General features: G+C 47.2%; 1 protein-coding gene across 1 annotated transcript in view; it reads left to right on the forward strand.

Moving 5' to 3' along the window:
- Ttll9 (tubulin tyrosine ligase like 9) overlaps positions 1-27,073 on the forward strand; it is a 50,907-nt gene that overhangs the window by 4,487 nt on the left and 19,347 nt on the right. Inside the window, exons 2-5 of the mRNA XM_028774951.1 lie at positions 8,719-8,762; positions 12,715-12,807; positions 19,176-19,287; positions 20,253-20,438. Coding sequence (XP_028630784.1) covers positions 8,719-8,762; positions 12,715-12,807; positions 19,176-19,287; positions 20,253-20,438 — 435 coding nt within the window. The remainder of the gene's footprint in view (positions 1-8,718; positions 8,763-12,714; positions 12,808-19,175; positions 19,288-20,252; positions 20,439-27,073) is intronic.

Below are 27,073 nucleotides of genomic sequence, written 5' to 3' on the forward strand. Positions count from 1 at the left end.
TGGAAGGGCCTAGACGGGGCATATGGGCTGGATCCACCCACAGCAGAAGTGGGGAGGGGAGAAGCTCTGGCTGTGTCCCACAGAGGTGAGACTCTTGGTCGCAGCAAGCAGCAACTCGCTTGGCTGGGTCATGGCTGGCTTGGCTCACTTGCTTGAGTTGGTGGCCTCTGTGGCTGGATGCGTAGAGAGGTTGTTGACAGTTCCCCACAGCAGGCCCCATAGAAGAGAGATAGTCCATGGTCATAGACCAAAGAGAAAAGTAGTTGGAGATCTGAAGACAGCTTTGACATCAGACATGAAGATGCACAGTTTGGAGTTTGCCCAGCTGGTTTTTGGTCTTGTTTGGTTCAGTATTTACTATCACATTTTGGAATGGTAGTGTATATCCTGAATGACTTTGGAGGTATGTGATCTGCTTTTTGATTTTGGCTTTATAATGGATTACAGGTAAGTGACTGAATGAATCTCAGAAAAAATTTTGGACTTTTAACATTGTTGAGACTGCTATAGACTATGGGGACTTTTGAAGTTGGACTAAATGTATTTTTTATTATGCTATAGGTAGGTATGGCCCCATAGACTCATGTGTTTGAACAAACCTGTAGAGGCTAGGGTGTGGAATCTGATGGTTTGTATATTCTTGGGCCAGGGAATGGCACTATTAGGAGGTGTGGACTCGTCATAGTAGGTGTGTTACTGTGAGTGTGGCCTTTAATACCCTAGTCCTAGCTTCCTGGAAGTGAGTCTTCTCTTAGAGGCCTGAAGATAAAGATTTAGAACTCTCAGCTCCTTCAGTGCCTTTGCTGCCTAGATGCTCCCATGCTCCCACCTTGATGATAATGGACTGAACTTCTGAACCTGTAAGCCAGCCTCAATTGAATGTTGTCCTTATAAGAGTTGCCTTGGTCATGGTGTCTGTTCACAGCAGCAAAACCCTAACTAAGACACGTGGGGAGATGGCTTAGTGGGTAGAGTGCTTTCTGTGAAAGACTGAGGACCTTAGAATGCCCAGAACCAAGATAAAGCTGGGTATGGTAGCACACTTCTATAAGCCTAGTCCTTCTAGGAAGAGATGGGAGGTATGGGCAGGGGAATCTCTGGACGCTTGAGTGCTAGCTTGCCTGCCATACAGGACAGTGAACAACAGAGATCCTGTCTCAAACAAGATGGAAGGCAAGCACTGATAGTCAGGGCTGTCCAGTGACCTCCACATATGCAGCAAGGCAATGTGCTCTCTGCTTCTGTCTCTGCTTCTGTCTCTGTCTCTCTGTCTCTGTCTGCCTCTCTCTCTCTCCTTCTCTCTCTCTCACACACACAGAATTTTTGTGGTGTCAGGCATAAATAAATGTAAATCATCTCTGAAGAACTAGGACCTGATGACCATGATGGGTGAATATCATAATTATCAGTGAAAGATGTTTTCAGTGAATTTCATAGTGTTTCCATAGCTATGTAAGAAAAGATGCCTTAAGTAAAAAATGTTTAAAGAAAATACTATTCATGATAAATCCTCGAAAAACTAGCGAACAGCAGACCATATACTCCTTTTGGTCTAAGAACCTATAGTAACGTCATTGCTTAAAACAAATTTCTATTACCTTTTAAAAAATAAATTATGTGAATATGCTCCATGATAAATGCGTGGAGGTCAGAGGACAAGTTGCAGGAGTCCATTTTCTCTGCCCACCATGTGGGTCTCCAGGGTTGAACTCAGATAGGGTTGGCTGCAAGCACCTTTTACACACTGAGCCATCTTGCTGGCTTCAGCAACATCATTTTAGAAAAGTTGAAACAGGAAATGTCCCTTAAGGTCAGGCACAAGTTAAGGAGTTTTGCATTCAATACTTTTAGTCAGCACTGTATGAGGCTTTAGACATTGCAGCTGAGCAACAAAATAAATAAAAGACATAGATAACGGGTTTTTTGAGGATGCAGTATAGGCTAGATTAGACCAGATTAAAAATAAAGGCAGGTTTATTAGATGCTACTCCTGGGCAGATTCGTCGGTTCCAAGGATTATGGCTTGGGAAATCATGCAGCTAGGCTAAGAAACGGGTGTTTTATAAGTCTTAGGCAAGGGGTGGTGTCATGCCAGCCAGGAGCTGGGATTGTGCCCATATATGGGCAAAAGCTAGGCCCCTGGGTGTGCACTCTTGGGTGAGTTTCCAGAAATGCAGATATGAAGAATGATGGCATGTTAGCCCAGAGTTTTCTTTGTAAGGGCAGATATGGTTTCTCAGTTTATGTGGGTGAACAGGAGTTCCAGCCAAACAATAGATATCAAAAAGGAGGGAGAAAATCTGCCTTTGTTTATAGATAAGATGTATATACATAGAGATATGAGGGAATTCATAGCTCCCGAATTGTTAGTTCAGCAAGGGTGCTGACTGCGGGTTACTACATATTAATCAGTTTTGCTTCTGCTTGTACCTATTTCCAAATGGAGCAAACTGTCTTAAGCCTAGTGCCTTAGAAACCTTATCTAACAGGTCTGGTGGTCAGAAGTATGAAATGAGGTGTTGAGTTGACAGAAGCCTTCTAGGAAAGGCTACAGCTGAGCTTCCTGGAGATGGCCCACCATCCTGCATGGCTGTGATGTGTGCAACCTGGAGAGGAACAGCTCCAGAGACTTCATCCCAGGATTGCCTGTCACTGCTGACATGCCTTTCCTATCATTATTACATAGACTAATGACTCCTGGGCATCAGCCCAACCTATTGGGCAAATGTCCTGCAGGTCAACATGAAGATAAACTTTCATAAATTAATGCTGTCTGGATGAATTAATGACTTTATAGAATTCCTGATTTGATTAAAATAATTTTAGGAAGAAAGTTTAAGGAGATGGTTTTAGTTGTTTTGCTAGAAAGATGTAATAAAGTTAGAATCAAGAATAGGATGTGCTCCCTCCTCCTAGAATAGAAAGTAAAGGTTGCATAATAAAGAATACAATGAGCTTTCATAAATTACACTAAGATGAGAAATGGGCCTGGGACAGATCTGTGATCAAGGAAACACATTCATTCTAGGTCAGGTCCAAGGATGAAGTCACAGGTGTGCACTATGATAGAGCAAGGCCGTGTGAAACTGTTGCTTTGAACTTATAATGAGCTTATAGAATGAAACACTGCTTTGAACTTACTACCAACATCCTCCTGTAACTCCCCGTCTGTGTAACATTTTATCTATGAGGTAGCTTAATATGAAACTTTTGTCTAAGAAGGTATAAGAAGGCCAGAGAGAAGAAATAATGTGTGGCTTTTGGGGCTCCATACACCAAATATATATACTTACGTGTTTGTCTATATGTATGTATGCATATACCTATGTAGGTATATGAATATATATGTAAGTATGCATGAACACTTGTGGAATTGTTGAGACTGGTGGTCAGGCCTGGCCAAAGTGTGCAGGTGTGTATGTAGGTGTGTACATCTATGTGTTTGTGTGTGTCTACGTGTATGTATGACTTTTTCTCTATCTTTTTATTTCTCACTGGCTCATGAAGAGTTAATGAACTCAGAGCCTCTTGCTTAGCCAGGGAGGGGCCCTTAAGCCAGAGAAAAACTAAACCTTTTTTCTTAATCCCCTGCTGCTACCAGGGAGAGTCAAATTATTAGAAGCCAGTGGCTTTTGGCCACTGAATAGCAAAAAGTTAAAGCCAGAATTGCCAAAGGTAAAGCAGCTTTGGCCCTGATCGCTGGCTCCATATCCTTTGCTCTCTTCCTCTGTGAACTGAGTGCTGAGATAAGCCCCTGGCATTGTATGGAGACACCTTGTAGAGCTATATCCCTGAGAGGGGCTGTTTTCATGGCTGTTCTTGTATCTAATGACATGTCCTACTTCACTGACTTCTGTGGGGCCGTGGACTGTGAGTCTTGTCCTTGGACAAGCTAAAGGTTTAACACCCTGGAAACCCTGAAGGGATGGTAGGAGCTTCACCTGCTCCCAGGCACCAGGCCTCTGTCATGTACCTGCAGCTCCCCCTCCTCCCCGCATAGATTTGTGGCCAACAGTCATGTAAGGGCAACACCCCCAAGCCCTTCCACATATAGATGAGACATCCCTATCATCTCAGACTAAGACAATAGGAAAAGGGACATGACCTGTGGTCACATAGTCCTGACAGAGTCTCCATGCTAATGATGTACCTAGAGGCCTGGAGGGCATTGCCAATAAGAGTTCTGACGTGGGGAGCCATGGAGAAGGTCTTTGCCTACAGAGTGGCTGTCTAATCTCCCGTGGAAGGCCTCTCCGCACTCCCAGCCACAGCCACCACCAAGCCTGTCACCTGTCAAGCCAAGGACTCTCCCTGTGGAGAGCTTTCCCACATCTCAGACTGTGTGTCCTCACCCCTCCACCAAGCGGTGTCTGGGTGCTACCCTACAGCCCACACCCTCCCCAGCTTGGCATAGGATAAGTGTAATCAAACTCCCTGCATCCTGCCTCCCCAAGCGGCAGTGCTTTGTGGTGGAGCGGTGGGGGGTGGGGGGTGGGGAGGTGGGCCACACAACCCTCCAGGCTCCTGGTCTCCTTTTGCTGTCTTTCTCACATCCATTACTCTGACACTTCCACCTCCATCATCCACAGTTATGGATCATTGTGATTATGCCAGAGCTATCCAGATAACAGAATGATCTTTATTGTAAGGTTATTGGATTAACCACTTGATTCCAGCCGAGTCTTAGTTTCCTTTGCCTGTGAGGTAATGTTTATAGGCCCTGGGGATTAGACATAGATGTCTTTGGGGTAGTATTTTCTTCTTATCATAAGTTAGTATCATCAGATAATTTAAAAACTCGATATCCACGTACAAAAGTTAGAGCGATGGCTCAGTTGGTAAAGACCTTGTTATGCAAGCATGATGACCTGGATTTGATTCCAAGTCCCTATGCTAAAAAACAAAAACAGGGCCGGAGAGATGGCTCAACAGTTAAGAGCACTGACTGCTCTGCCAGAGGTCCTGAGTTCAATTCCCAGCAACCACATGGTGGCTCACAACCATCTGTATGGGATCTGATGGCCACTTCTGCTGTGTCTGAAGACAGTGACAGTGTGCTCACATACATAAAATAAATAAATCTTAAAAAAAAAAAAGAAACAGAAGCTAGGCACAGCAGCCTGCTCTTGTGATCCCAGCACTGGACAGGCAGAGTCAGGAGGATCCCTAGGGCTCACTGGCTACTCAGTCTAGCTAAATTGGTAAGCCTTGGGTTCATCAAGAGAGACTGCTTCAAAGACTAGGGAAGACTGACTGAGAAAGACACCCAGCTTTAACGTCTCTGGTCTTCACATGATGCATACATAAATGCCTGCTTATGTTCCCTCATGCGTACATGTAGCATCAAAAATATATTTATAATAACATCACAGTATTAATTACCTGCAAATAAAATTAAATAAAAACTTATAAGGCTTACATACCCCCCCAAAAAAAAACAACCCAGAAAATATTTGGTAAGAGATAAAATTAACATATTTGTAGAGAGACAAACCATGTTCATGGATTGGAAGAATCGACATTTTGTATCATCACCTCCTCCCGTGAATGATCTACTCAGCATAATCCTAGCAAAAATCCCAATGTGCCTTAAATAAAAATTGTGAAGCAGATTCTAACATTTATGCTGGTAGGACGGGGTGGGGGGGTATATCTAAGTAGCAGAGCATATGCTTAGCGTGTGTGAGGCTCAGGGTTCAGCCCTAGCATCCAAAGTAAAGTTTACAATGCAGTACAAAAGACTCCTCATTGCAGAGACAACCTAAAAATAAACAAAGGCAGAAAACCAAAGCTGGAGGACTTAGCTATTTGAATTCAGTATTTACTAGAAAACCAGAATCCTTAGGACACTGTGCTCTGGCCCTTGTAGCTGTAGTTGTAGCCACTGAGGGGGATGAGGAAGACAGGTAATAAAGTCAAGGCCTTCTTATGCTACAGTGTGAGTTTAAGGGCAACTTTGTCTCAAAAATAAAAAAACAGAAAGCTGGAGCGGAAGGTTGGGGATGTAGCTCAGTTGTAGAGTGGTTGTGAACACACACAAGGCCCTGGGTTTGAGCCCCAGCACCCAATACTTCTTATCCCAGAATCTGAGATCTGGGAGCAGGAAGATCAGAAGTTCAATGTCATCTTCAGTTACATAAACAGTTTGAGTCTGAGGCTAGCCTGGTCCGTATGAGACTCTGTCCAAACAAACTCAAACAGCTCGGGCTGTAGCTCAGCACTGGAAGATTTGTCTAGCATAAGCCAAGCCCTGCATTCAACTCCTGATTGCTTTAAAAAAATGTGGCAGTGACATAGGACAAAATGTAAGTAGATAAAACAGAGCAGACACTTGGTAGGTGAAATTCTTGCTGGGCTAGCACAGAGATTCTAGCATCTAAGTAAAATCTGTGTGTGGGCTGCAAAGATGGCTCAGTGGTTCAGTTGCCTGACACTTAAACAAGAGGACCCAAGTTGGAGTCCCAAGAATTCATGTCACTGCCCAGTAGGCATGGTGATTCACTTGTAGCTCCACTCACAAAAGTCAAGATGGGATTCCCAGAGCATGCTGGCTAGCCATGATAACTATGGTAGCAAGCTCTGGGTTTGACTGAGAGACCTGACTCAGTGGCACAATGGGGAAGGATGATTGAGGATGGTTCCTGACATCAACTTCAGACCTCTGCACACACACAGACATACAGATTCTAACACACACGCACACATGCACACACACACACACACACACACACACAGACACATGCATAACACACAGACACACACACACATGCATGGAAATGGCAAAACAAAATAAAAGTTGGGAATGGTGTCCAAGTTTGTAACCCCATTTCTGGGGAGTAGGGAGACAGGCAGACCCCAGGGGCTCTCTGGCCAGCCAGGCTATCATAAATGGTGAGCTCCAGATCCACTCAGAGACACTGTCTCAAATAATGATGATGGAGATACGAGTGGGGGAAGTGGAGGGAGGCACCCAACACACTGATCCCCGGACTTTACTCTCACAGGCATGGATGAGCACACCTATATACACATGCCTGTAAAACACACACACACACACACACACACACACACACACACCCTTGATTAAAGTTTGACAGATGTGCTAATGTAAGGTAGTGAAGAAAGGAAAAATTTTGCAACCAAATGCTCTGGAGGGACCGCCCAAGGAAAAGTCTAGCGTAGAGAAGAAGAAGGAGATATAACAGTTTTACCAAGCATTAGGACGGCTTGAGGAGCACTGATGAGTTGGATGGACTGGGATAAGATCGGACTGGAATTTCCCTTGCTTCTGGGAGTTGGAGGGGTTGGGGTGAGACTGGACTGTAATTTCCATTGTTTTGGGGGTTCACTGGTGTGGCAAAGTGGTGCCCTCCCTCTGGCCCTTTGAGAGGTAGGATTGAGTGTAACCCCATTTCTGGGGAGTAGGGAGACAGGCAGACCCCAGGGGCCCTCTGGCCAGCCAGGCTTTACACAAAGGTGACTGTCAAGCTTCCCATTCCTTGGTGTACCCGCCGTGTATATCCCCTTCATCCTGAGTGTGGGCAGAGCCTGACGTGGCAGCGAGGCTCCTATGTGATCCTATAAGGAGATTATATAAAGCCATCAGAGCTGTCACGGAGGGGAAGGGTTAGAAGCACTCGAAAGTTCTTTGGCAATATCTAAGGTGCAAAAAAACACCCATGTCTCTAGAGACTTTGGAGCAGACCGGCGTGGCAGAGCAAGCTTTTAATCCGAGCACTTGGGAGGCAGAGGCATGCAGGTGGATCTCTGTGAGTTTGAGGCTAGCTTGATCTACAATCCAAAGCTAGTCCAGGACAGCCAGGGCTATTACACAGAGAAACCCTGTCTGTCTTGAAAAACCAGAGTGGGGGGCTGGGGGGGGGGAGACAGATAAAGACACTTGGAAGCAAATCTCAGTTGACAAGTGGCCAGGGACCTGTCCTACCACTTGAAGCATCTGACTTGTACCCACAATGTGACTGAGAGTGGAAGAAACCCCTTACTCTAGAAGAGAACCATCGGGGAGGCACCTGATGAGGCCTTGTAAGACATACAGACAGTTCAGTTAAGCTGTGTACAGACTCTCCGCCCATAGGAACAATATGATAATAAATGCATGCTCTTCCAAGCCACTACATCTGTGGTTCTATGTTAAAGGGCAAGAGAAAAGCCCGTCCACCTAGAAGTTGTCATCCTGAACAGGGACAGTTTGCTCCCTATTCATGCACCTCAGGGATTGATCTTAGCAGGAGGTGGGGGAGGTGCAGTCTCCTTAGAACCTGATTGGAGCCAAACAACACCCTTAACAATAGAGGATTGTGCAGGTCTTTGTCAGGAGTGGTAGTGGGGGATGGGAATGAAGAAATCTGAGAAATGGGCACAGTCCCTTCCTAGATCTTGTTTAACTATGAACACTCAAAGTTAGAATGGCAAGTCCAGGCCCCTCCTTGGGAGCTGGAGGAGCTCTCAAGCTGGGCTTTGAGTTGCCTGTGGGGTAATTCTTCAGTGATGGAGAATTCATTCCTTGGTAAGTAGGTAAGTTCTGCTCTGATTCCTGGACAGAGATGATGAGAGAGAACCCAGCCAGGCTGGCCGTTTGTGCCTGAGGCCTTCCGCCCATTGTGTATGAGTAGCTTACTCCCTCACTGAAAAGGTTGAGCAGGGAAAGTATGTGGGTGTGCAAAACCAGTTACAGCATTTTTTCTTTTCTCCCTACAGAATCAAAGTTCCAAGGGCCATGGAGTGTCAAAAGGAAAAGAGCGGTGCGTGACCTCACTCACTCACTCCATACAAACAGAACTGGCCCTCTGTCGCTCCCTCTTTCCTTCCCCCCACTTCTCTCTATCTCCCTTTGTACCCAAGCTGATCTTGAACTCACAATGGGAGAGATGACACCTGGCCATCTCTCCATTATTTAGTTCAATAATTATGATTGTAACTTATGAAACAGTTGTTGAATGGCTGTTTGCAAGTCAGACCTTGGGCCACCCCACCCCGCCCCTTACCACCATCCTTGAGGTAGATCCTGCTAAAGTGTCTTCTGTTGAGATGGAGAAAACTGGAAACTCAGAGAAGCCAAGTGCCTTAGCACAACTGACTCCATGTTAGAAATGCCACTCAGGTGGTAAAACTCAGCATGCAGACATCACCATCTGCCAAAAATGAAAACAAAGACCTAATCCATCGAAGTCCACAGTTCTGGGAAAGTCTCTAAATGTTCTAACCTTGCTTTTTGGCTTCTGTAGTTCTGCTTGTGGCTAACATTTTTGTTAACTGAAATATGTCAATCCAGAACATGGTTTTTGTACTTAAAAGGTCACTCTGAGAAAGGTTCAGTGCTACATTGGGATCCTGTCACTGGCTGGGTAGTAAAGAATTTCTATTGGTTTAAACCCGTGTCTGAGCATTCTTCTCTGGTGAATACCCAACAACACCATCAGCACCAGATGGTAATTATCAGACCATCTGCCTTCATGTGAATTTGTTATATTCTGCTTAACATTTTCCCCTATCTGATGGATTTTGAAGCTGTCTTTTTTTGTTCAAGATTAGGTACTCCTTTGTAATGTTCTACTTGGTCTCTATTGCTTTTTAGCTAAATCTTCTTCTTCTTTTTTTGGTTTTTCCAGACAGGGTTTCTCTGTGTAGTCCTGGCTGTCCTGGAACTCACTATATAGACCAGGCTGGCCTCAAACTCAGAGATTCCTCCAGCCTCTGTCTCTCAAGTGTTAGAATCAAATGTATGCACCACCATGCATGCCTAAAAAAATTTTTTTTAGTTCAATCTGTTGTTCTGCTAAAGGATTAGAAGAAAATCTATCTCATAAAGATAAACTAGAAAAGGGAAGACCACGTCCCCTAAAACAGAGCTGGAAACTCCTAGACTCATGACCTGTGACTCTAGGGGATCAAAATTTGCATCTGTTGTGGTTTGTCTATCTGTCCATCTGCCCCTCCTCCTACCCCCCATTCTCCCAAACTGGAAGTTTCATCCCCAAAGTCTAGTGTTGATATTAATTTGGTTGTTTAGAGGTTGAATAGCTGAAATGCCTTCTCTTCTTTAGTTGATATGATCATGTGATTTTTTTTTTCCTCTTGAACCTGTTACTTTGATAAATTACATCAATTAGATTTCTGACACTGAGCCCGCTTTGCCTACTGGAAGTATGCCACTTGGTTATGAGGTATAATTATTTTTTGTTTTGTTGAATTTCCTTTGCTAGTGTATGTTTATGAACATGTGTGTGAGCCTGTATGTGTGGTGGTGATGGAGATATTTCCAGGCTCTCACACAAGCTAAGCAAGTGTTCTGCTGCTAGCCACACCCCAGCCTCTAGCCGGTCGCTTTGTTTTTACGTTAACTGAATTTCACTATCAGATTACACTAGTATCACAGATGAGTCTGGAAGCTCTCTCCCCTCTTCCTTTTTTTCTGGGAAAGAATATATAAAACAGAGGTGGCTTCCTCAGACATCTCAGGGAATTAACTCTCCAGTGGAACCCTATGAGTCCAGGTACGTCTTTTGGGGGTATTTTCATATAATAGATTTGATTTCTCTAGGAATACAGCTACTCTACTCAAATGTGTACCACACCAAGAGAGCTGTGGCAGTCTGGGCTTTTCAAGAACTGTGTCCTCTCAGCTGTCACGATTGAGTTTGTTGAGGTGCTAGCATGCTCTTACTGTGGTTTTGGTGTCTGCAGGGTCTATAGTAGCACCCCATTTTGTCCCACCTGTGGTAATAGTGTCTTCTCTGTGTAGGTATTGCTGATAGATTTGTCAATTTTATTGGTCTTTCAAGAATTTCCTGTAAGACTCTAGCGAGCAGAGCCTTTAGTTTACCAGAGAGCCCCTGAGAGAACCACGCGGACTCGAGAGATCACTGCAAAATGCAGGAGGAATTTTTAATGTTCCAGCATGCTGGGACTATCCTGCATCCCAAAAGGAGAGGTGACCGCACACTCCTCGTTCAGTGAGCTTTTTTATACAGTCCATAGGGCAGCAGCCATTAGGCACGGTGTGATTGGAGAACAATGTGACTTTTTAAACTGGTTGGTCTTTAGGAAATGAGGCGGCCAGGACCTCCCTTGTCTGTAGGTGGCAAGGGTTGATCTGTCATACAGAATGTGTCTATGTGCTCTGGGCCCTCCCCACCCGCAGGCGAGTTCCCTTCCCTGTGGTCTGAGGAGTTTAATCAGCCTGTCACTTTCTCTGTCTGTTAATCCAGCAGTTGTCCTCTGACTGGGGAATGTTAATTAGCCTCTCCCATGGGGGGGTGGGGGGGAGAAGTGTTCCAAAGTTCCTCTTCACTTCCGTTTTATTGATTTTGTCAGTTGTTTTCAGTGGTATTGGTTGACAATTGCCTGCCTTAAACATCAGCCCAGATTGGGCTATAGGATATAGTAGCATATATCCCCACGCCTACACATAGGAAAGTTCAGGCTCCCTGACCCTAGTCCTCCTACGATAGGGAACACCTTACCGCCCCAGGGAGATGAAGATCTCAGCTTTGTATTCCTCTGAACCATCCAGTGACAGAGCCAGTGTTGGGGTACATTGATGCAACTTCATGAGAAGTGAAGACACTCCACTTTACCTTTGCTGGTACCCGTGGAGGTACACAACAGGTGTTCATTTGGGGTTTCGCCAGGGTGGAGCCATTGCTATATATTCTGCTGTGGAAGGCTGTTCAGTCTTGGGCTTCCCTAGACTGGAAAAAGCAGGCTGCTTTTTAAGAGTTGTTTAGGGTCCATGCCCATTAGCATCTTGGGATGTCTATTGGCTCTTTTATTTCCACATCTGGGACATAGAGAGGCAGGAAGAGCACCAGGGATGTCAGAGTTGCTATCTCTTGGGTCCCGGTCTCTAGCTTCCTTGTGTACCATTCAGGCTTCTTACATTTGTTTTATACATAATGTTTGGGTTTTTAGTTGCATTAGTAGGAGGAATAGGGAAAAGTGCATCTGTTCCGTCTCCCTAGTTGAATGCCAGGGAAGGGGATCTGCAAACACTTACCATGTGATATAAGAATTGAGTCACAGCACATGTGAGGCAGCCAGACCTTGCCTAGCACATAGTAGGGACTGGAGAAATATTACCTTTTTCATCTTCTTGTCTCCCACGTACTAAGATCACAAGTGTGAAACACCATGCCGGACTGACTTATTTTATTATTTATTGTATGTACATGGGTGTTTTGTCACATGCAAATCTGTGCACCCTGTGCCTGTCTGGCACCCACAGAGGCCAAAAGAGGGCACTAGAATCCCCTGGAACAGGAGTGAAAGATGATTGTAAGTTGCTGTGTGGGTGCTGGGAGTCAAACCTCAGTCCTCTAGAAGGGCAGCCAGTGCTTTTAATCACTGAGCCGTATCTCCAGCCATACTGTTATTGTTGTTTTGAGACAAGTCACTTTGGTCTAGGCTGATATCCACGTGGCCTTGAATCATGGCATTCCTCCTGCCTCAGCCTCCTGGATTACAGGCATCGGTGTCTGCGTAGTTTGCTGTTTCATTGCCTCACAGATGCTCAGAGTCTCAGTCTGGCTACTCTATTGGCAGGCGGCAGCACCAGCTCTCAAAATCAGCACTTCCGACTGTGGCATCTGCACGTGGAGCTGGGCTTTTCTTTTTCTCTCTCTTTTTTTTTTTCCTGATCCTTGAAGACATCCTAGGAAAGTCACTGAGCATAGTTTTTGCTGTCCTATCTTTCAGAGAGCAGAGAACGTTAATCCGGTTCAAGACCACACTCATGAACACGCTCATGGACGTTCTGCGCCACAGGCCGGGATGGGTAGAAGTAAAAGAGTAAGATGCCCTTCTCCTCCCCCCTCCGCCCCCCTGCCGCCTCTCAGTTCCTCTCCTCCCTCTTCTCAGTTCCTGTCCTCCCTCTGCTCCTCCCTTCTTCTCTTTGTCGCTCAGGTCTTGGTCTCATTTTGTTTTTCTCTCAGTTCCCCTTGCTAGCTGCTGGAATTTGCCCTAAAGCAGATATGAGGGTTTTTTGGGGGGTCGGGGGTGGGGTGTTTCACACCACTGCATGTTGCATGCATTGCTGACATCATCAATATTGCATTTACACCATACAGGCATCTAGTCTGATGTGATGCCTTTCTAGGTGCGAGCCAATTGTTGAGACCCTATGGCATGTTTGATGGTTATATTGTCAACTATACTATAGATTCAGTAGGGACAAGCCACCAGTATGTTTGTGAGGGAGTCTATAGATTAGGTTATTCAAGGTAGGAAGACCCATCTTCACAGTAGGCAGTGCCAGGCCATGGGCTGGGGTGGGGAGTGTCCCAGGTTGAATTTAAAGGGGAGAAAGAGCTGAGCCCCAGCATCCAGCTCTTCTGGCTTCCTGACAGTGGAGGCAATTGACCAACTACCACATGCTCCTGCCACTCTGATGGGCTGTATCCTCTCCAACTGTAAGTCAGAATTCACCCTTCCTTCTTTCTTTCCTTCCTTCCTCCCTCCTTTTCTTCCTTCCTTCCTTCCTTCCTTCCTTCCTTCCTTCCTTTTTTATGTTGCTTGCCCAATATTTTGGGCACAGTAATGAGAAAACTAACCCAGCATGCAAGTGTGCCTGTAGGATGACATCCAGGTTTTGGGTGATTTCTGCCCTCTCATTGTCTCCTCATTCTCAGCAGAAATGAGGAATGCTTCCTGCTGGCTGGAGCTCACCAGGGACCAGCCAGGCCAAGGACTACTCTTCCCCTGCCACTAATTAGTCTGTGGCCTAAAGAGAGTGACCTGACTAGCTTGGCCTGCATGTCTTTTGGCTCCAGGGACAGTGGCAGAGACAATAATACATTGACACATGACATTATGTGCAGTTACTGAGGGCTAAGGCTTGGATATATGTCATAGAAACCCACAGGAGGCTTTGACAGGTGGAAATTTCTGGATCTGAAAATCCAGAGACGGTTGAGCCTTCTGCCTCAACCTCTGCAATGTGGAGCCCATCCCCTTCCATCTCTCCATCCCGCTTTCTCATGAATGAACCGTTTATCCTTGTGACCTGGGGTGACCTTTCAGTGTTGCCTTCAAATAGTGGTAGCAAGATGAGGCGAAGTAAGTGACCCTGCCCCTCACAGTGTCGAGACTTAGCCATTCGCCACATAACTCACTGCAAGGAAATCTGGAGAATGCGCGCCACATGCTCCCAGGTAAATTCAGGAAATTCTAGTTGGGTGTGGCGGTACACACCTTTAATTGCAGCGCTTGGGTGTCAGAGACAGGCAGCTCTCTGAGTTCAAGGCCAGCCTGGTCTCATAGCAACAGCCACAGTTACATGGTGAGGTTCTGAGAAGAGCATACGTTTGAGGGATAGGGATCTATAAGCCAACCATGCCAAGGCACCCAACAAGCAATTCATTGTGTCCCGGGCACTAAGCCACCTAGGCACCCTGAAGCACTTAACACCAACTCTTAGCCACAGCACAAATCTTCCACCTCAGATCTTCCAGGCAAGTGCCATTATGATCCCCATCTTAGTCATGGAAAACCAGGGCACGGAGTAACGGAAATGCCATCTTGAGAGTTCTCTGCATAGGAAGCCTTGGAGCAGGGTGTGTGATTAGTGCCTGCCTGCAGAGCTGGCTCGTCCTCACCCACTCCTAGCAGCCTTTCCATGAGCAGGGGAGGAAAGGAGCAAGCACTCTGGATCACAAGAGCTCCAGTCCAGCAGGAAGATGGACTGTAACTGAATCAGCCCGTTGGAAACGGGCTGCATCCAGGTGGTCCTCTCGTTATTAGTCAGTGCTAGTGAGGCTGATGGTGACAGCTGCCCTGGTTTGTCTTGGTCATCTCACGATTATCCTGGGAACAACCTTTCCTTCCCTGGAGCTGGGCACTGGAAGATGAGATAGGAGGTTAGGGGACAAGCTAGAGAAGGGGCTGGAGGGGCTGTGCAGAGAAAAAGATACTGTTTCCCCCTGCTGTGTGTCCTTGGGTTCTTCCCTGCTCTCCCAGCCTCTGCTCTTCAGTCTGGTATCGGGGATCTGAGGCTGACACTATGCAAGTCACCCTCAATGCCTGCTCCTCGACTGGCTGTCTCAAGAGTTGTCCAATCAGGACAAGCTCGCAGGCCAGGGCCTCTCCACCTCTTTATTTCCTGTGAACCCAAAGCCTCATCCTTGAAGTCTTGTATTTTCAAACAGAATTAGGTCTTGGTTGAGACCTTTCAGGTCAGAGTTTAGAACAGATATGACTATACATGTCCCTTTCCCTGCTTCCTGCCAAGAAAGCCGGTGTGACCACTGGTGTTGCAGGAATCACCTAGGGACCCAGGCAGTCATCAGGATACTTTAAGGATGAGAATGGGAAGCCTCTGACCTGGCTTAGTCATTTAATGTCTTCCTCCATAATTAAAGAGTGGCCACGTGGAGTGCACATGAAGATGGTGTGCTCATGAGTGAACTTGCAGACCCAGGACAGGACGGATCCCGGGATGGATCCCGGTCCATGATGCTTTCGAGCCTTTGCTCTGTTGGGTGTTATCGCTTCATCTTTAGCTCTTGCATCTCAGCTTCCTCTATGGCTTCCTTCACATCCGTGAACACGCTCTTTCCAACCCCAGGACCCCATCCTCCTCCAACCCTCTCCCACTGCCCCTGACTCTGCCACCCTCTTCACCTTCCAGACCTCAGCTGAGGGTCGCTCAAAGGCCCTTCAGCTCCCCAACCTCAGACTGCTTTGCTCTGAAAGGCAGTTCACAGTACCTCTCTCTCTTGCTTATTGTTGATCAACACCTGGCCAGGTGTTTTGTCATCTCACTTCCCACAAACTGCCTCTCACTGGCACCCTGCAGACAGCCTCCACACATCCTCAGTCGCTCAGTGGATACACAGACCCCAGGGAATGCTGGGAGTGAAGCTCTGGTCACTGCCTGTTCATATCCTCATGTTTCTGAACCCCACTGCTATCTTCTAGCGAACACAGTCTCCAGAGACAGTTCTAGAACAGCTGACCGTCCCCAAGCCCAGCGCAACCACAGCAGAGACAGTCCACACAGAAAGGCGACTGGTCACCTTTTGCCATCCTCCCTTTTATCGCTCCCTTTCTTATTGAAAAGTAATTTTATCTGCCAGAAGATAAACCTTGTCTCAAAAAATTTAACCCTAGCTGGACTCTAGGAGTTTAAGGCCAGCCTGGTCTAGTTAGTGAGACCCTGTCTCAAAACAACAATGAGAACAACAATGAGAACCAAGTCCACATCTTTTTTTTCCCTCTCATAGCCCAGGTTGTCTTCTGTCTCACTATGTAGACGAGGATAACCTTGTGTGGTCCTTTCCCTCAGTCCCCACCCTGGCCTTTAGTCTGTTCTACTCAACCTCATAGAAATGGGGCTGGACAATGTGCCTTTCCTCTGTCTTCTCCCCTTCTTGCCTTTTCCTCCCTCTCTTTCTTCCCTCCCTCCTTCCCTTCCTCCCTCTTCCCTCCTTTTTCCCCTCCCTCCCTCCCTGCCTCCTTTCCCCTTTGTCCCTCCTTCTCTTCTTTCCTGAGTCAGAGTCTTACTAGTAGCCCTGTGTAAACCCATTGTGGCATGCTAGCCTATGTAGCCCATGCTAGTCTCAAACTTGTAGCAGTCCTCCTGAGTACTAGCATTTATAGGTAAGAGCCACCTTGCCAAGTTCGTTTGGTCTTCTACTTGTTCCAAGGGTGCAGCCATGTTGAGCATGTATTCATTTGTATCAGTACCTTGCTCCCCATTCCACTGCTGGAGGCGGAACCGGGACCTCATGCATTCTAGACAGACAGCACATCAGGCCGTTAACGTCCCTCCCACTTTTCTGGTTGAGTAATATTCCATTTCATGGATGTACCACATTCTCCTTATCTATTCATTAGCAGATGGGCATCTGGACTGTTTCCAGGCTAGGATTGTTATAAATAAAGTCTGTGAACGTTCACGTACAAGTTTTGAGTAGATATGCTTTTATTTCTCCTGGGAGAAACACCTACAGGTAGAATTGTTGGGTCTTGTGGGAACTTTGTGTTTAAATTCTTGAGGAAGTGTTAGAATCCTCTGAGATGGCTTCTCTATTTTGTTTCCAGCAGCAGCATAGGTAACCCCAGTATTTCCACATCCTTGTCAATGCTCATTATTATCCATTAAAAAAGAATTGACATCCAGGTACATGTCCACTGGGATGCTATCTTAGGGTTTCACTGCTGTGAACAGACACCATGACTGAGGCAACTCTTATAATGGACAACATTTAATTGGGGCTGGCTAACAGGTTCAGAGGATTAGTTCATTATCATCAAGACAGGAACGTCGCAGCACACAGGCAGGCATGGTGCAGGAGGAGCTGAGAGTTCTACATCTTCATCTGACTGCAACCAGAAGATTGGCTTCCACATAGTTAGGAGGAGGGTCTCAAAGCCCAACCCCATTGACACACTTCCTCCAAAAAGGCCACACCTCCTAATAGTGCCACTCCCTGAGCCATGCATATTCAAACCACCATGGATGTCATTGTGATTTTTCTTATTTTGGTGACTAATGACAACATATTTTCCTGTGCATGTAAGTCATGTGTAAATCTTTACAGAAACATCCATAAAATCCCTTGACCTGTTTAAAAAGAAACCCAAAGCACAATTTGGAAGTGGAAATTTTTTATTTAATGTTTTAAAACTAGCATACACTAGTGCCCACATACACACCAGGTATTTTGTCATGAACCGTTGCCCCTTGTGTACCGCTGCCCTGGGCTTACCACTGCCCTGCATGCACACTGGGCACTTCGTCATTTCCTCATTCCTTGTCTTGATTCTCCATCAGCTGGCCCTCCTCCTGTAAGCAGATCCCTTTCTTCTTTCTTGACCTGGAGACGGTGATTCCTGACAGTGCCACTCCATCCCACAGGCCATTCTATCCTAGCTAGTGTGATTTATTTGGCATTGGCCAGGGATGTGGCTATTAAACTTTGAAAAAATCACTTGGAGCTTGGTGGACGAACAGGGCCCACATGCTCAAAGACATTCCCACACAATGTCCTCCGCAAGGGACGGAGAGATTTCTCAAACCCCACACTGCACCCAAAAAGGCTAAGCTTCTGTGCATGGTTGGCATCCAGGGGAAATGCCCATCCAGGAGCTGAGAGGAGCTGAGAAATAATCTAAATCCTTAGTTTTTGGAAACTTCTAACATCCAATGGACTTCACTGGCCATTGTTCTCCTTGCTCTATAGAAATCTAGTGCTTAGCCACCTGGAGATTTAGCCAGCAGCTCCTGCAGGCAGGTCAGGATTTGCAGTAGCCACAGAGGAGTGAATTGACCATGTGATGCTGACACATCAGCCAGGAAGCATCCATGTGAAAGTCAGTGCATGTGAGTGGCCAGCTATGGTCATTTTTGCTCACACATTAAGAACTCATGTGTGCCACCTACCACAGAAGGTTCTCAAGGCTTCTCCCTGTCCTTGTAGCCTGCAGCTGCTGGGGTGAAAGTGACAGTTGGGAAATACAGTAGACCACGGTGTTCTTCCTGACTCGGTCAAAGTCGGGCCTGGTTCATTCATCACTCCAGGTAGCTACCTCCTTATCACAGTTCGTTTACTTCAGATCCCTGAAGGTGCTTCTCAAAACTCAGCACTTGGCCACATAGTAAAGAAAAAGAGAAAGATGGGGGGCGGGGTGTGTGTTGTTATTTAGTTGAGTTTCCATTGTTCTGGCAAAATGTCTTCTAAGATAAATTAACTTTAAAACTGGAAAGACTCCCAGGAGCAGTGGCACACACCTTTGATCCCAGCACTAGGTGGGGTGAAGGCAAGTGGGTTCAAGGCCAGCCAGGGCTATATAGTGAGACCCTGTTTTGAAACAAACAAACAAACAAAAAACCAAAGGCTTATTTGGTTGGGGAGGCCTCAGCCCTTGACCAACTGGCCCTCTAATCTTAGGCCTTTTGTGAGGCTGACAGCATGGCGGTTACCTCATGGTAGCCAGGAAGCAAAACCAGAAGCCAAAAGCCAGGGAGGTGCTAAGGGCCTGGCCAATATCCCATTCCAGGTCACGCCCCCCAGTGAGCTAACATCCTTCTTCTGCAGAGCCGTTAAAGATGGGGCCCAGCGTTGCCCTTCCACTCACTTATGTTCAGATGCTTGTGTGCTGTGAGACCCCAGCAGCGCCTCGTTCCTCAGGTCTGACCCTTGTCTCCCTCACTGCAGTGAAGGTGAATGGGATTTCTATTGGTGTGACGTCAGCTGGCTGCGCGAGAACTTTGACCACACCTACATGGATGAGCACGTGCGGATCAGCCACTTCCGGAACCACTACGAGGTGAGCCTCCAGGCTTGTGAAGTGAGAACAGTTCTGGGCCATTGGGCTATCTGTTGGAGTCCTTTGGACCGTTCCTGTTACTCTGAGGGTCTGAGAGTAGAGACTGGTACTAAGAGGTGGGCAGGAGGGCCAGCAAGATGGCACAGCAGATAAAGGCTTTTGTATTCAAGCCTGAGGATCTGAGTTTGATCCCTAAGACTCACATAGTAGAAGGAGAGACCGACTCTCAGAAGTTGCCTTCTGACCTTTGATTCTAGTGGGCTCTACCGATTAAATACCCCCAATACTGGAAAGGGCTCAAAGCAAGCTGGGCTTATCAGTAAGTGTTATGGCTCTGGAGACAGAGAGGGGCCCAGAGATGGGTACTGCTGACTCTAAGGGGGGCCTGGGGCTTTTCTAGGGCTCAGGTAATTCTCCCTACTCTTCCATTGGTCTTTTATTTGTTTTTTTTGTTTTTTGTTTTTGTTTTTGTTTTTGTTTGACAGAGTCTCTCTATGTAGCCCTGGCTGTCCTAGAAGTCACTATGTAGACCAGGCTGGCTTTGAACTCACAGAGATCCACCTGCCTCTGGAAATAAAGGTATAGGCTACTATGCCTAGGTGTTCTATTGGTTTTAAGGTGTCCACGTGTCCTTTCTGTTGTGGGGATTAGATTGTCGTTTATATCCACAAACATAGAAACGGTTGAAATAGAACCCCTGGCCTTGGCTCATGAGTGAGGAAGTGACTGTTAATGGGGCTCTGCTGGTTGACTGAGGTCAGAGTGGGCCCCAGCACTCTTTTCCTTCTGTCTGTGGTTTGGGGGAAACTCACTGCTGAGGACAAAGCTCAGAAAGGCAGTCATCAGGTCCCCTTTCTCTTATTTTAGCCCCTTCTCCGCATACATAAATGAATTAAATATTTTTTCTATAGAGGTGGGCAAGGCAGGACACTTTGGGTTACCGTCTGCCCTCCCCTGTTGCCTAGCTTACCAGGAAAAACTATATGGTAAAGAACCTGAAGCGGTTCCGGAAGCAGCTGGAGCGTGAGGCGGGAAAGATGGAAGCAGCCAAATGTGACTTCTTCCCCAAAACCTTTGAGATGCCCTGTGAGTACCATCTGTTTGTGGAGGAGTTTCGCAAGAACCCCGGAATCACCTGGATCATGAAGCCCGTGAGTGCTTCTGCAGGGAGAGTCGGGGCTGTGGTCTGGGGTCCCAGGAAGGCCCAGTGTCAAAGCTGAACCCCTAGTGTCCCTTGGAGGTTTCATGAAAAAGAAGCAATTCTGTGTTGGAACTATGCCATACATGTCCCGCTTGAGCTCCTGGGAGGAGAGCCTGGTGTGGAGCATTCCTTACAACCTACCCGCCCCCTGCCATACATACACTCCGAGGTTTCCACTCCCATAGAGAACCCTGGGGTACTTCAGGAAAGCACCCTCCCAGGACCCTCAGGGGTCTACAGCTGGCCATCTAGGGAGTCCTCTTCCAGGTTCTCCTGCAGAGTTCCAACCTGCACGGGGTTTGGGAACTACCATTCTTCAATCTTAAATTTTTAAAGAAATATTTTAGATTTATTTTGATTTTATGTGTATGCGTGCTTTGCCTGCATGTGTGTTTGTGCACATATTTCATTGCTCATAGAGGCCAGAAGAAGGTGTCAGATCCTCTGGAACTGGAGTTACAGACAGTTGTGAGCTGCCATGTGGGTGCTGGGAATTGAACCTGGGTCATCTGAAAGAGAAGCCAGTGCTCTTAACCATTGAGCCATCTCTCCAGCTCATATCCTTAGGATATCCTCACATGAATTAGACCAGACTGCTCAGGCCCATCCGATCTACCCAGTGACTCTGCCCTTGAACACACTCCTGGGTAAGGCATGTGCACACTCAGGTTTGCTTATTTTGTTTTGATTTTTGAGACAGAGTCTCTCTATGTATTCCTGTCTTGTAGCTCTCTATATAGCTGTCTTGGAACTCACTATGTAGACCAGGCTGGCCTCAAATTCAGAGCAATTCATTTGCTCCTGCCTCCTGGGTGCTAGATTAAAGATGTGCAGCATTACACCTGGCCTCGCAGGTTTGTGAAACTGACCAGAGCTTCCTGGAGCAGTGTGAAGGGAAGATGCTTCCTGAACTCTTGGAAATATTAAGAGTAATGGCCGGATGTTGAGCATCTAACTCCAAGCCTTTCATCCAACCTGTGTACTTTGTATCCAGCATGCACAGCATCAGGGAAATTGAGTCCCATGACAGACCTGGGTCAGTACTGTCCCAGCTTACAGATGGAGCAGGTGGGCCTTAGCTCGAGGTCACAGAACTCAACGGGTGGCAGATAAAGAATTAGAATCCAGGCACTTAAAAGGCTGAGGAAGGAGAAATGTTACAAGTTTAAGGCCAGCCTAGCAGCTACACAGTGAGTTCTAGGACAGCTTGGACCATAGTGAGACCTTATCTCAAAAAAAGAGAAAGAAAAGAAAACCCAGGCACCTTTTCTCATTTTCCAGACAGCATGCCTCAGTTGTAAGACACACACACACACACACACACACACACACACAGCACAGAGCCAAGGTTCCGCCTCTTAATCACAGCTGTCCATGGTATTACCACTAACAAAGGCAGTGGGCTGGGAAAGGAAGCGACTTAATATGCAATTGCTGGTTCCCAATTAGCAGACAGTGCCACTTGATGCAGCTGGGGCTGCCTGTAGCTCTCTGCACAGCCTCTCCTCCCTGCTGCTACCAGATTGCCTCACCAGCCTGTTCGGGACTCTGAGAAAGAACCATGAGCCTGGGCGCTGCCTTCCTGGGGGACATTGTGGACCAGTGTGTTTCCTCTGGACTGCCTTGCCCAAGTCCATCCCCCTCCAGGCACCTGTGCTACGTGGCTACATCTTTATGAGTCAATCCCAGGCCTCATGCCTCAGTTGCCTGCAGAAGGCTGTGCCCTGTCACCCTACCCTCACCTTCTTCCTTAGGCATCCTCTTAGGCACAGAAAACATAAGGGAGCTTTGGCGATGCCCCACCCCCATCCCAGTGTCGGTCTGTAGACTCTCGGGGCCCTAGGACTATCCAGTTCTCAGCTTTACTCTCTCAGGGATAAGAACAGGCCTTTGTCCACTAGGCACAGTAAATAGCACACTTGGGAGGTAGAGGCAGGAGGATCAGGAATCCAAAGTCATCCTTGGCTACAGAGTGAGGGCTTGAGTTTTATTGTTAGCACCTAAGTAGAACCCAGATATGGTGGCCTGTGCCAACAACACCAAGGAGTTAGAGATGGGAGTGTTCCTAGTCCCTAGGGCTCTCTAGCTGCCCATTCCAGCCCCAGGTACCAAGGAGAGCTTCTGTCTCAGAAAGTAAAGTTGACATGCTAGGTGCAGTAGCCTGCGCCTTTGATCCTGGGTGGATTGCTGTGAGTTTGAAGCCAGCCTGGTCTGAATAGTTCTAGGCCAGCCAGGGTGACACAGAGGGACCCTATCTCAAAATGAATAAACGAGGCAAGCAGTTCCTGAGGAGTGACATCTGAGGGTGACCTCTGCCTTCTACACACATGTGCACATAACAGGTACAGGATCCACGCACTTGTTTGTGCCCCCAGCACATGTAAATGTGCACACACACAGAATGACAACGAAAAGGAGCAGCTAAACAAATACATAGGCCTTTGGGTTAGACATGGGGAGTCCAGTCTAAGGGCTGAGGACATAGCTCAGTGGTAAAGCGCTTGGCTAGCCTGCCTGGGGTCCCAGGTTCAACCCTCAGTCCCACAAAAACTAAAATAAAACCAAACAGAGTTTAAATCTAGTTTACTGTAAAAGAAATCACATACATGCAACGTTTCTCCCATCTGCCCTTCCTCTCCAGCTCCTCTGCTGGGATAGATGGGCTGGGCGGGGCCCAAACCCCAGGACCACTGCAGCTCTTCCAGCCTCTCTCAGAGTGCAAGGGATCAGGTGTATGGGTCAGGCCTGTGCCTTTCCATCAGTCTCTGTCCAGGAAGCTGCTCCAGACCCCAGGTTGTGGTATGTTGGACAACTTTAGCTGCTCCCCACTTGAGGACATTTTGTTACTCTGCTGTGTCTGAATGGAGATGCTGAGACTGTCACTGAATCCTGAGAGGTGACCTGCTTGGCCAGTAAAGAACAGAAAAACCATCTCCCAGGAGCTTAAGCAAGAACATGGAACTCCTGAACTGTCTGTCCATGTGCAAGTGGAGAAATGCACCAGCCAACTGAGTCACAGAATAGTGTTTAAAGCCACTTTTTTTTCAGATATGATTGACGTATGAAATCTGAACAACATCATGAAGCCAGAGAGAAGTATGTCAGAATGAACAGCATCATGAAGCCAGAATGACAGAACAGTGGCTCTCAGCCAGGAGTGATGACACATATCTGTAATCCTAGTACTCAAGCAGCAGAGGCAGGAGGATTGTTGCATGTTGGTCCAGCCTGATCTACCAGTGACTAGCCAAGGTTACATAGCAAGACTATCTCATGAAGCCCAAATCAAGACACAATAAAGAATGGGGGTTTCAAAACATAAAGTAAATTTAATTACAAAAGAAAACAGCTAGGTTGAAAAACAGTTATTAAAGCCACGTTAGTCCAGGCCCTCCAGGAAACACATGTCAAGAAAGACTAAATATGGCTGTTGGAGAAAAGTGCGCAGGGTCAGGCAGGTGGACCTGAAGACATGGAGGGAGGGATGGAGGGAGGGAGGGAGGGGGAGGGAGGAAGGAGGAAGGAGGTAAGGAAGAAGGAGGAAGGAAGGAGGGAAGAAGGAGGGAAGGAGGGAGGAGGGAGGGGGAGGGGGAGGGAGGGAGGGGGAAAGTGTGAGGGAAGAAATTCCTACTGCTGCAGAGTGTGCAGCTGGCCCAGGGCCCCTGCACTATCCCTCAGACTGGCTGCGGGTGGGTGAGAGCTAGGGCTGTTGGACCCAGTGGCTCACTCTCCTGCCGGGAGACCCATGTGCTCTCCACGGTCAGCTCACACACTATTGAGCATCCTCTGTCCTCCTCATAACAGGTTAAAGGGCCTGACAGCAGGTTCCATCCCTGCGGTAATTTGCAAGTCATATACACAAATACTCTTCTGACATCTATGCAACAATTGTCAACGTACTATAAAGAGGCTGTGATTTTCTTCTGATGGTAAAGTCACAGACAGGGCTAATATTCCCAAGATGGGCCACCAGCACGCATCATAGAAGGAAATGCAAAAAATCTGCTTAGATATTAATAAAACTAAATGTGGAAAAGTCTTCTCATTGAAGTTTCTAAGCCCCAGGTGACTTTAATAACAGTCAAGCCAAGGATAGCTGCTCCTCCTGCTCACAACATGGCTGCTGCAGCTCCACTTCTACCTCATTACTCTCCACCTGCCACCAGATAAATGAATGCCATGTCCTTGTATCAGTCCTGAGGAAGACAGACTTCTCTCAGAAGTCCCTGTAGCAGACTCCTTGGCATCCTGAAGGTCAATGCCTGAGCCAATCACATGGTGGATTAGCAAGGAGCAACCAGGACTTAGCCAAGGGTAGAGCTCCAGGAGGAGTTGATCAGATCCAGATCCAGTCTGCTGGGTGGGGTGAAGTAGGAGAGGCTTCATGGGAGACCATCTATCAACTGCAAGACCTCACAAATAGCGCCAGTTCTCTTAGGGTTTGCATTGCTGTGAAGAGACACCATGACCAAGGCAACTCTTATAAAGACATTTAATTGGGGCTGGCTTACAGGTTCAGAGGTTTAGTCCATTATCATCCAGGCAGAAACATGACAGCATCCAGACAGGCATGGTGCAGGAGGAGCTGAGAGTTCTACATCTTTGTCTGAAGGCTGCTAGTAGTAGACTGGCTTCCAGGCAGCTAGGAGGAGGGTCTTAAAGCCCATGCCCATGCCCACAATGACACACTTCATCCACCAAGGCCATACTCCTAATAGTGCTACTCCCTGGGGCAAGCATATTCAAACCACCACACCGCCAAATGTCACATGATGGATGATGTCACTGGGGGCAGAGCAGGGATAGTAAGGGAATAAGAACTAAGAGGGGCCACACTGGTATAGAACCAAAGTTATAATGGCTTCCAATGTGACTCTGTGGGTAGGGCGCTTGCCTAGTATGCCCAAGGCCATGGGTTCAATCCCAGCATCAGACTCTACCTCAAGCTGGCAGCAGAACTTAGCAATAGCATCGATACAGCTCTGGTTTTGCAGCTATGGGAAGACCAAGGGAGAGAAGGAGTCATGGAGGCTTTCCTCGGGATTCTAGAAGGTCATATAAATCAGTGAGTATGGCAGAGTAGGATTCCCTATAGAAAGCCCCAAGAAGCCATGGGTGAAGGTGTGAAGGGGAACCCCACGTTGTAAGGGAGACGCCAGTGCACTGGAGACGCTGTGGCCATAGCATGTCTGCCAGGGAGAGCCACAAGCGTGGAGTGGAACTGCTCCAAGAGAAAGACTTGCAGCAGGTAGCAGAGCGTGAGGGACGGGGCTGTCTGAGGCTGTTGGGGCATCTGGGATTCTATCATGAGCCCCGCGTGGGGCCCTGTGCGCAGGATTGGAACTTTCCTTGTTGTTTTGGTCTGACCATGGACCTTCCTTGCTATACCCTATTGCTCCTGTTTGAAATGGTAATATAATTTTTCTATGCCATTGTGTGTAAGAGGTATGTAGCTTGTGTTTTTAGTGTACAAAGGCTCATAGTTAGTAAATTGCCTTGAGTCTTGGAAGAGACCTTGAACTAAGGACTTTTGTTTTTGTTTTTTTTGTTTTGTTTTGTTTTTGTTTTTCTTTTTTTTTTTTTAAGACAGGGTCTCACTACATAGACCAGGCTGGACTTAAGCTCACAGAGATCAACCTGCCTCTGCCTACTGTGTACTGAGATTAGAGGTGTGCACCACTGTGAGTGGCTCTGAATTTAGGACCTTTTGTTCCGTTTTGTTTTGTTGAGACACGGAGGCTCTGTCTCTATGTAGCTCTGTGTGTCCTGGAACTCACTATGTATATCAGGGTAGCCTTAAACTCACAGAGATTCACCTGCCCCTGCGAGCCACTATGCCTGGATTGGACATAGGACTTTTGAACAGTATAGAAATTTTGGGTGTTGGATTGGGGGTTGAAATCAGAATGCGCGCATTTCACATTGGACAGCCGTGACCTGTGGGGCCAGGGGCAGTGTGTTGTGGTTTAAAGTGATATGTTTATGTATCAAGTTGGCAGCACTTAGACTTGTGATAACACATTGTTAGCTTGATTGGACTAATAAACACCTACAAAATTAATGAGGTGCATCCTTAGGGGTGTCTCAGAGGGTGTTTCCAGAGAGATTGAATTGACTAGAGAAGATCCACCGTGGACAGAGATGGCAGCTTCCCATGGGCTGGGGTCCCAGACTAAATAGAAGGGGAGAAAGGAAGGATTTGCTTTGCTCTGCTTCCTGTGCTGCCCAGATGTGAGCAGGCCACCTGCTACCAGGCCTACTCAAGTCTGCACCTCGCCTGGTGGGCCACTGCTCAGAGGATGGGGGGATAGGGGCTCTGTACTCACTGGGTGAGTGCCAGAGAAAAGATGCCTCAGGGGGCCCTGCACAGTACTCAGATAACTGAAGGGTTGAACTGGCACAGGAAGACAGAGTTGGTCTCAGAGGCCACAGAAGCCAGGCCAGATAGCAGATCTTAGCTTTATACAGGTTCCACTGGGAACTTCTAAGTGATAGATAGACCCAGGGGACGATCCGTAGCTCTACCACTGAGTACTTGCTTAGCAAAAGCGAGATCCTGAGTTTGATTCTCAGCAACACATACAC

The sequence above is a fragment of the Grammomys surdaster genome, unplaced genomic scaffold (genome assembly GCF_004785775.1).
Source record: "Grammomys surdaster isolate TR1022 unplaced genomic scaffold, NIH_TR_1.0 251, whole genome shotgun sequence".
In the NCBI taxonomy this organism is placed as follows: domain Eukaryota; kingdom Metazoa; phylum Chordata; class Mammalia; order Rodentia; family Muridae; genus Grammomys; species Grammomys surdaster.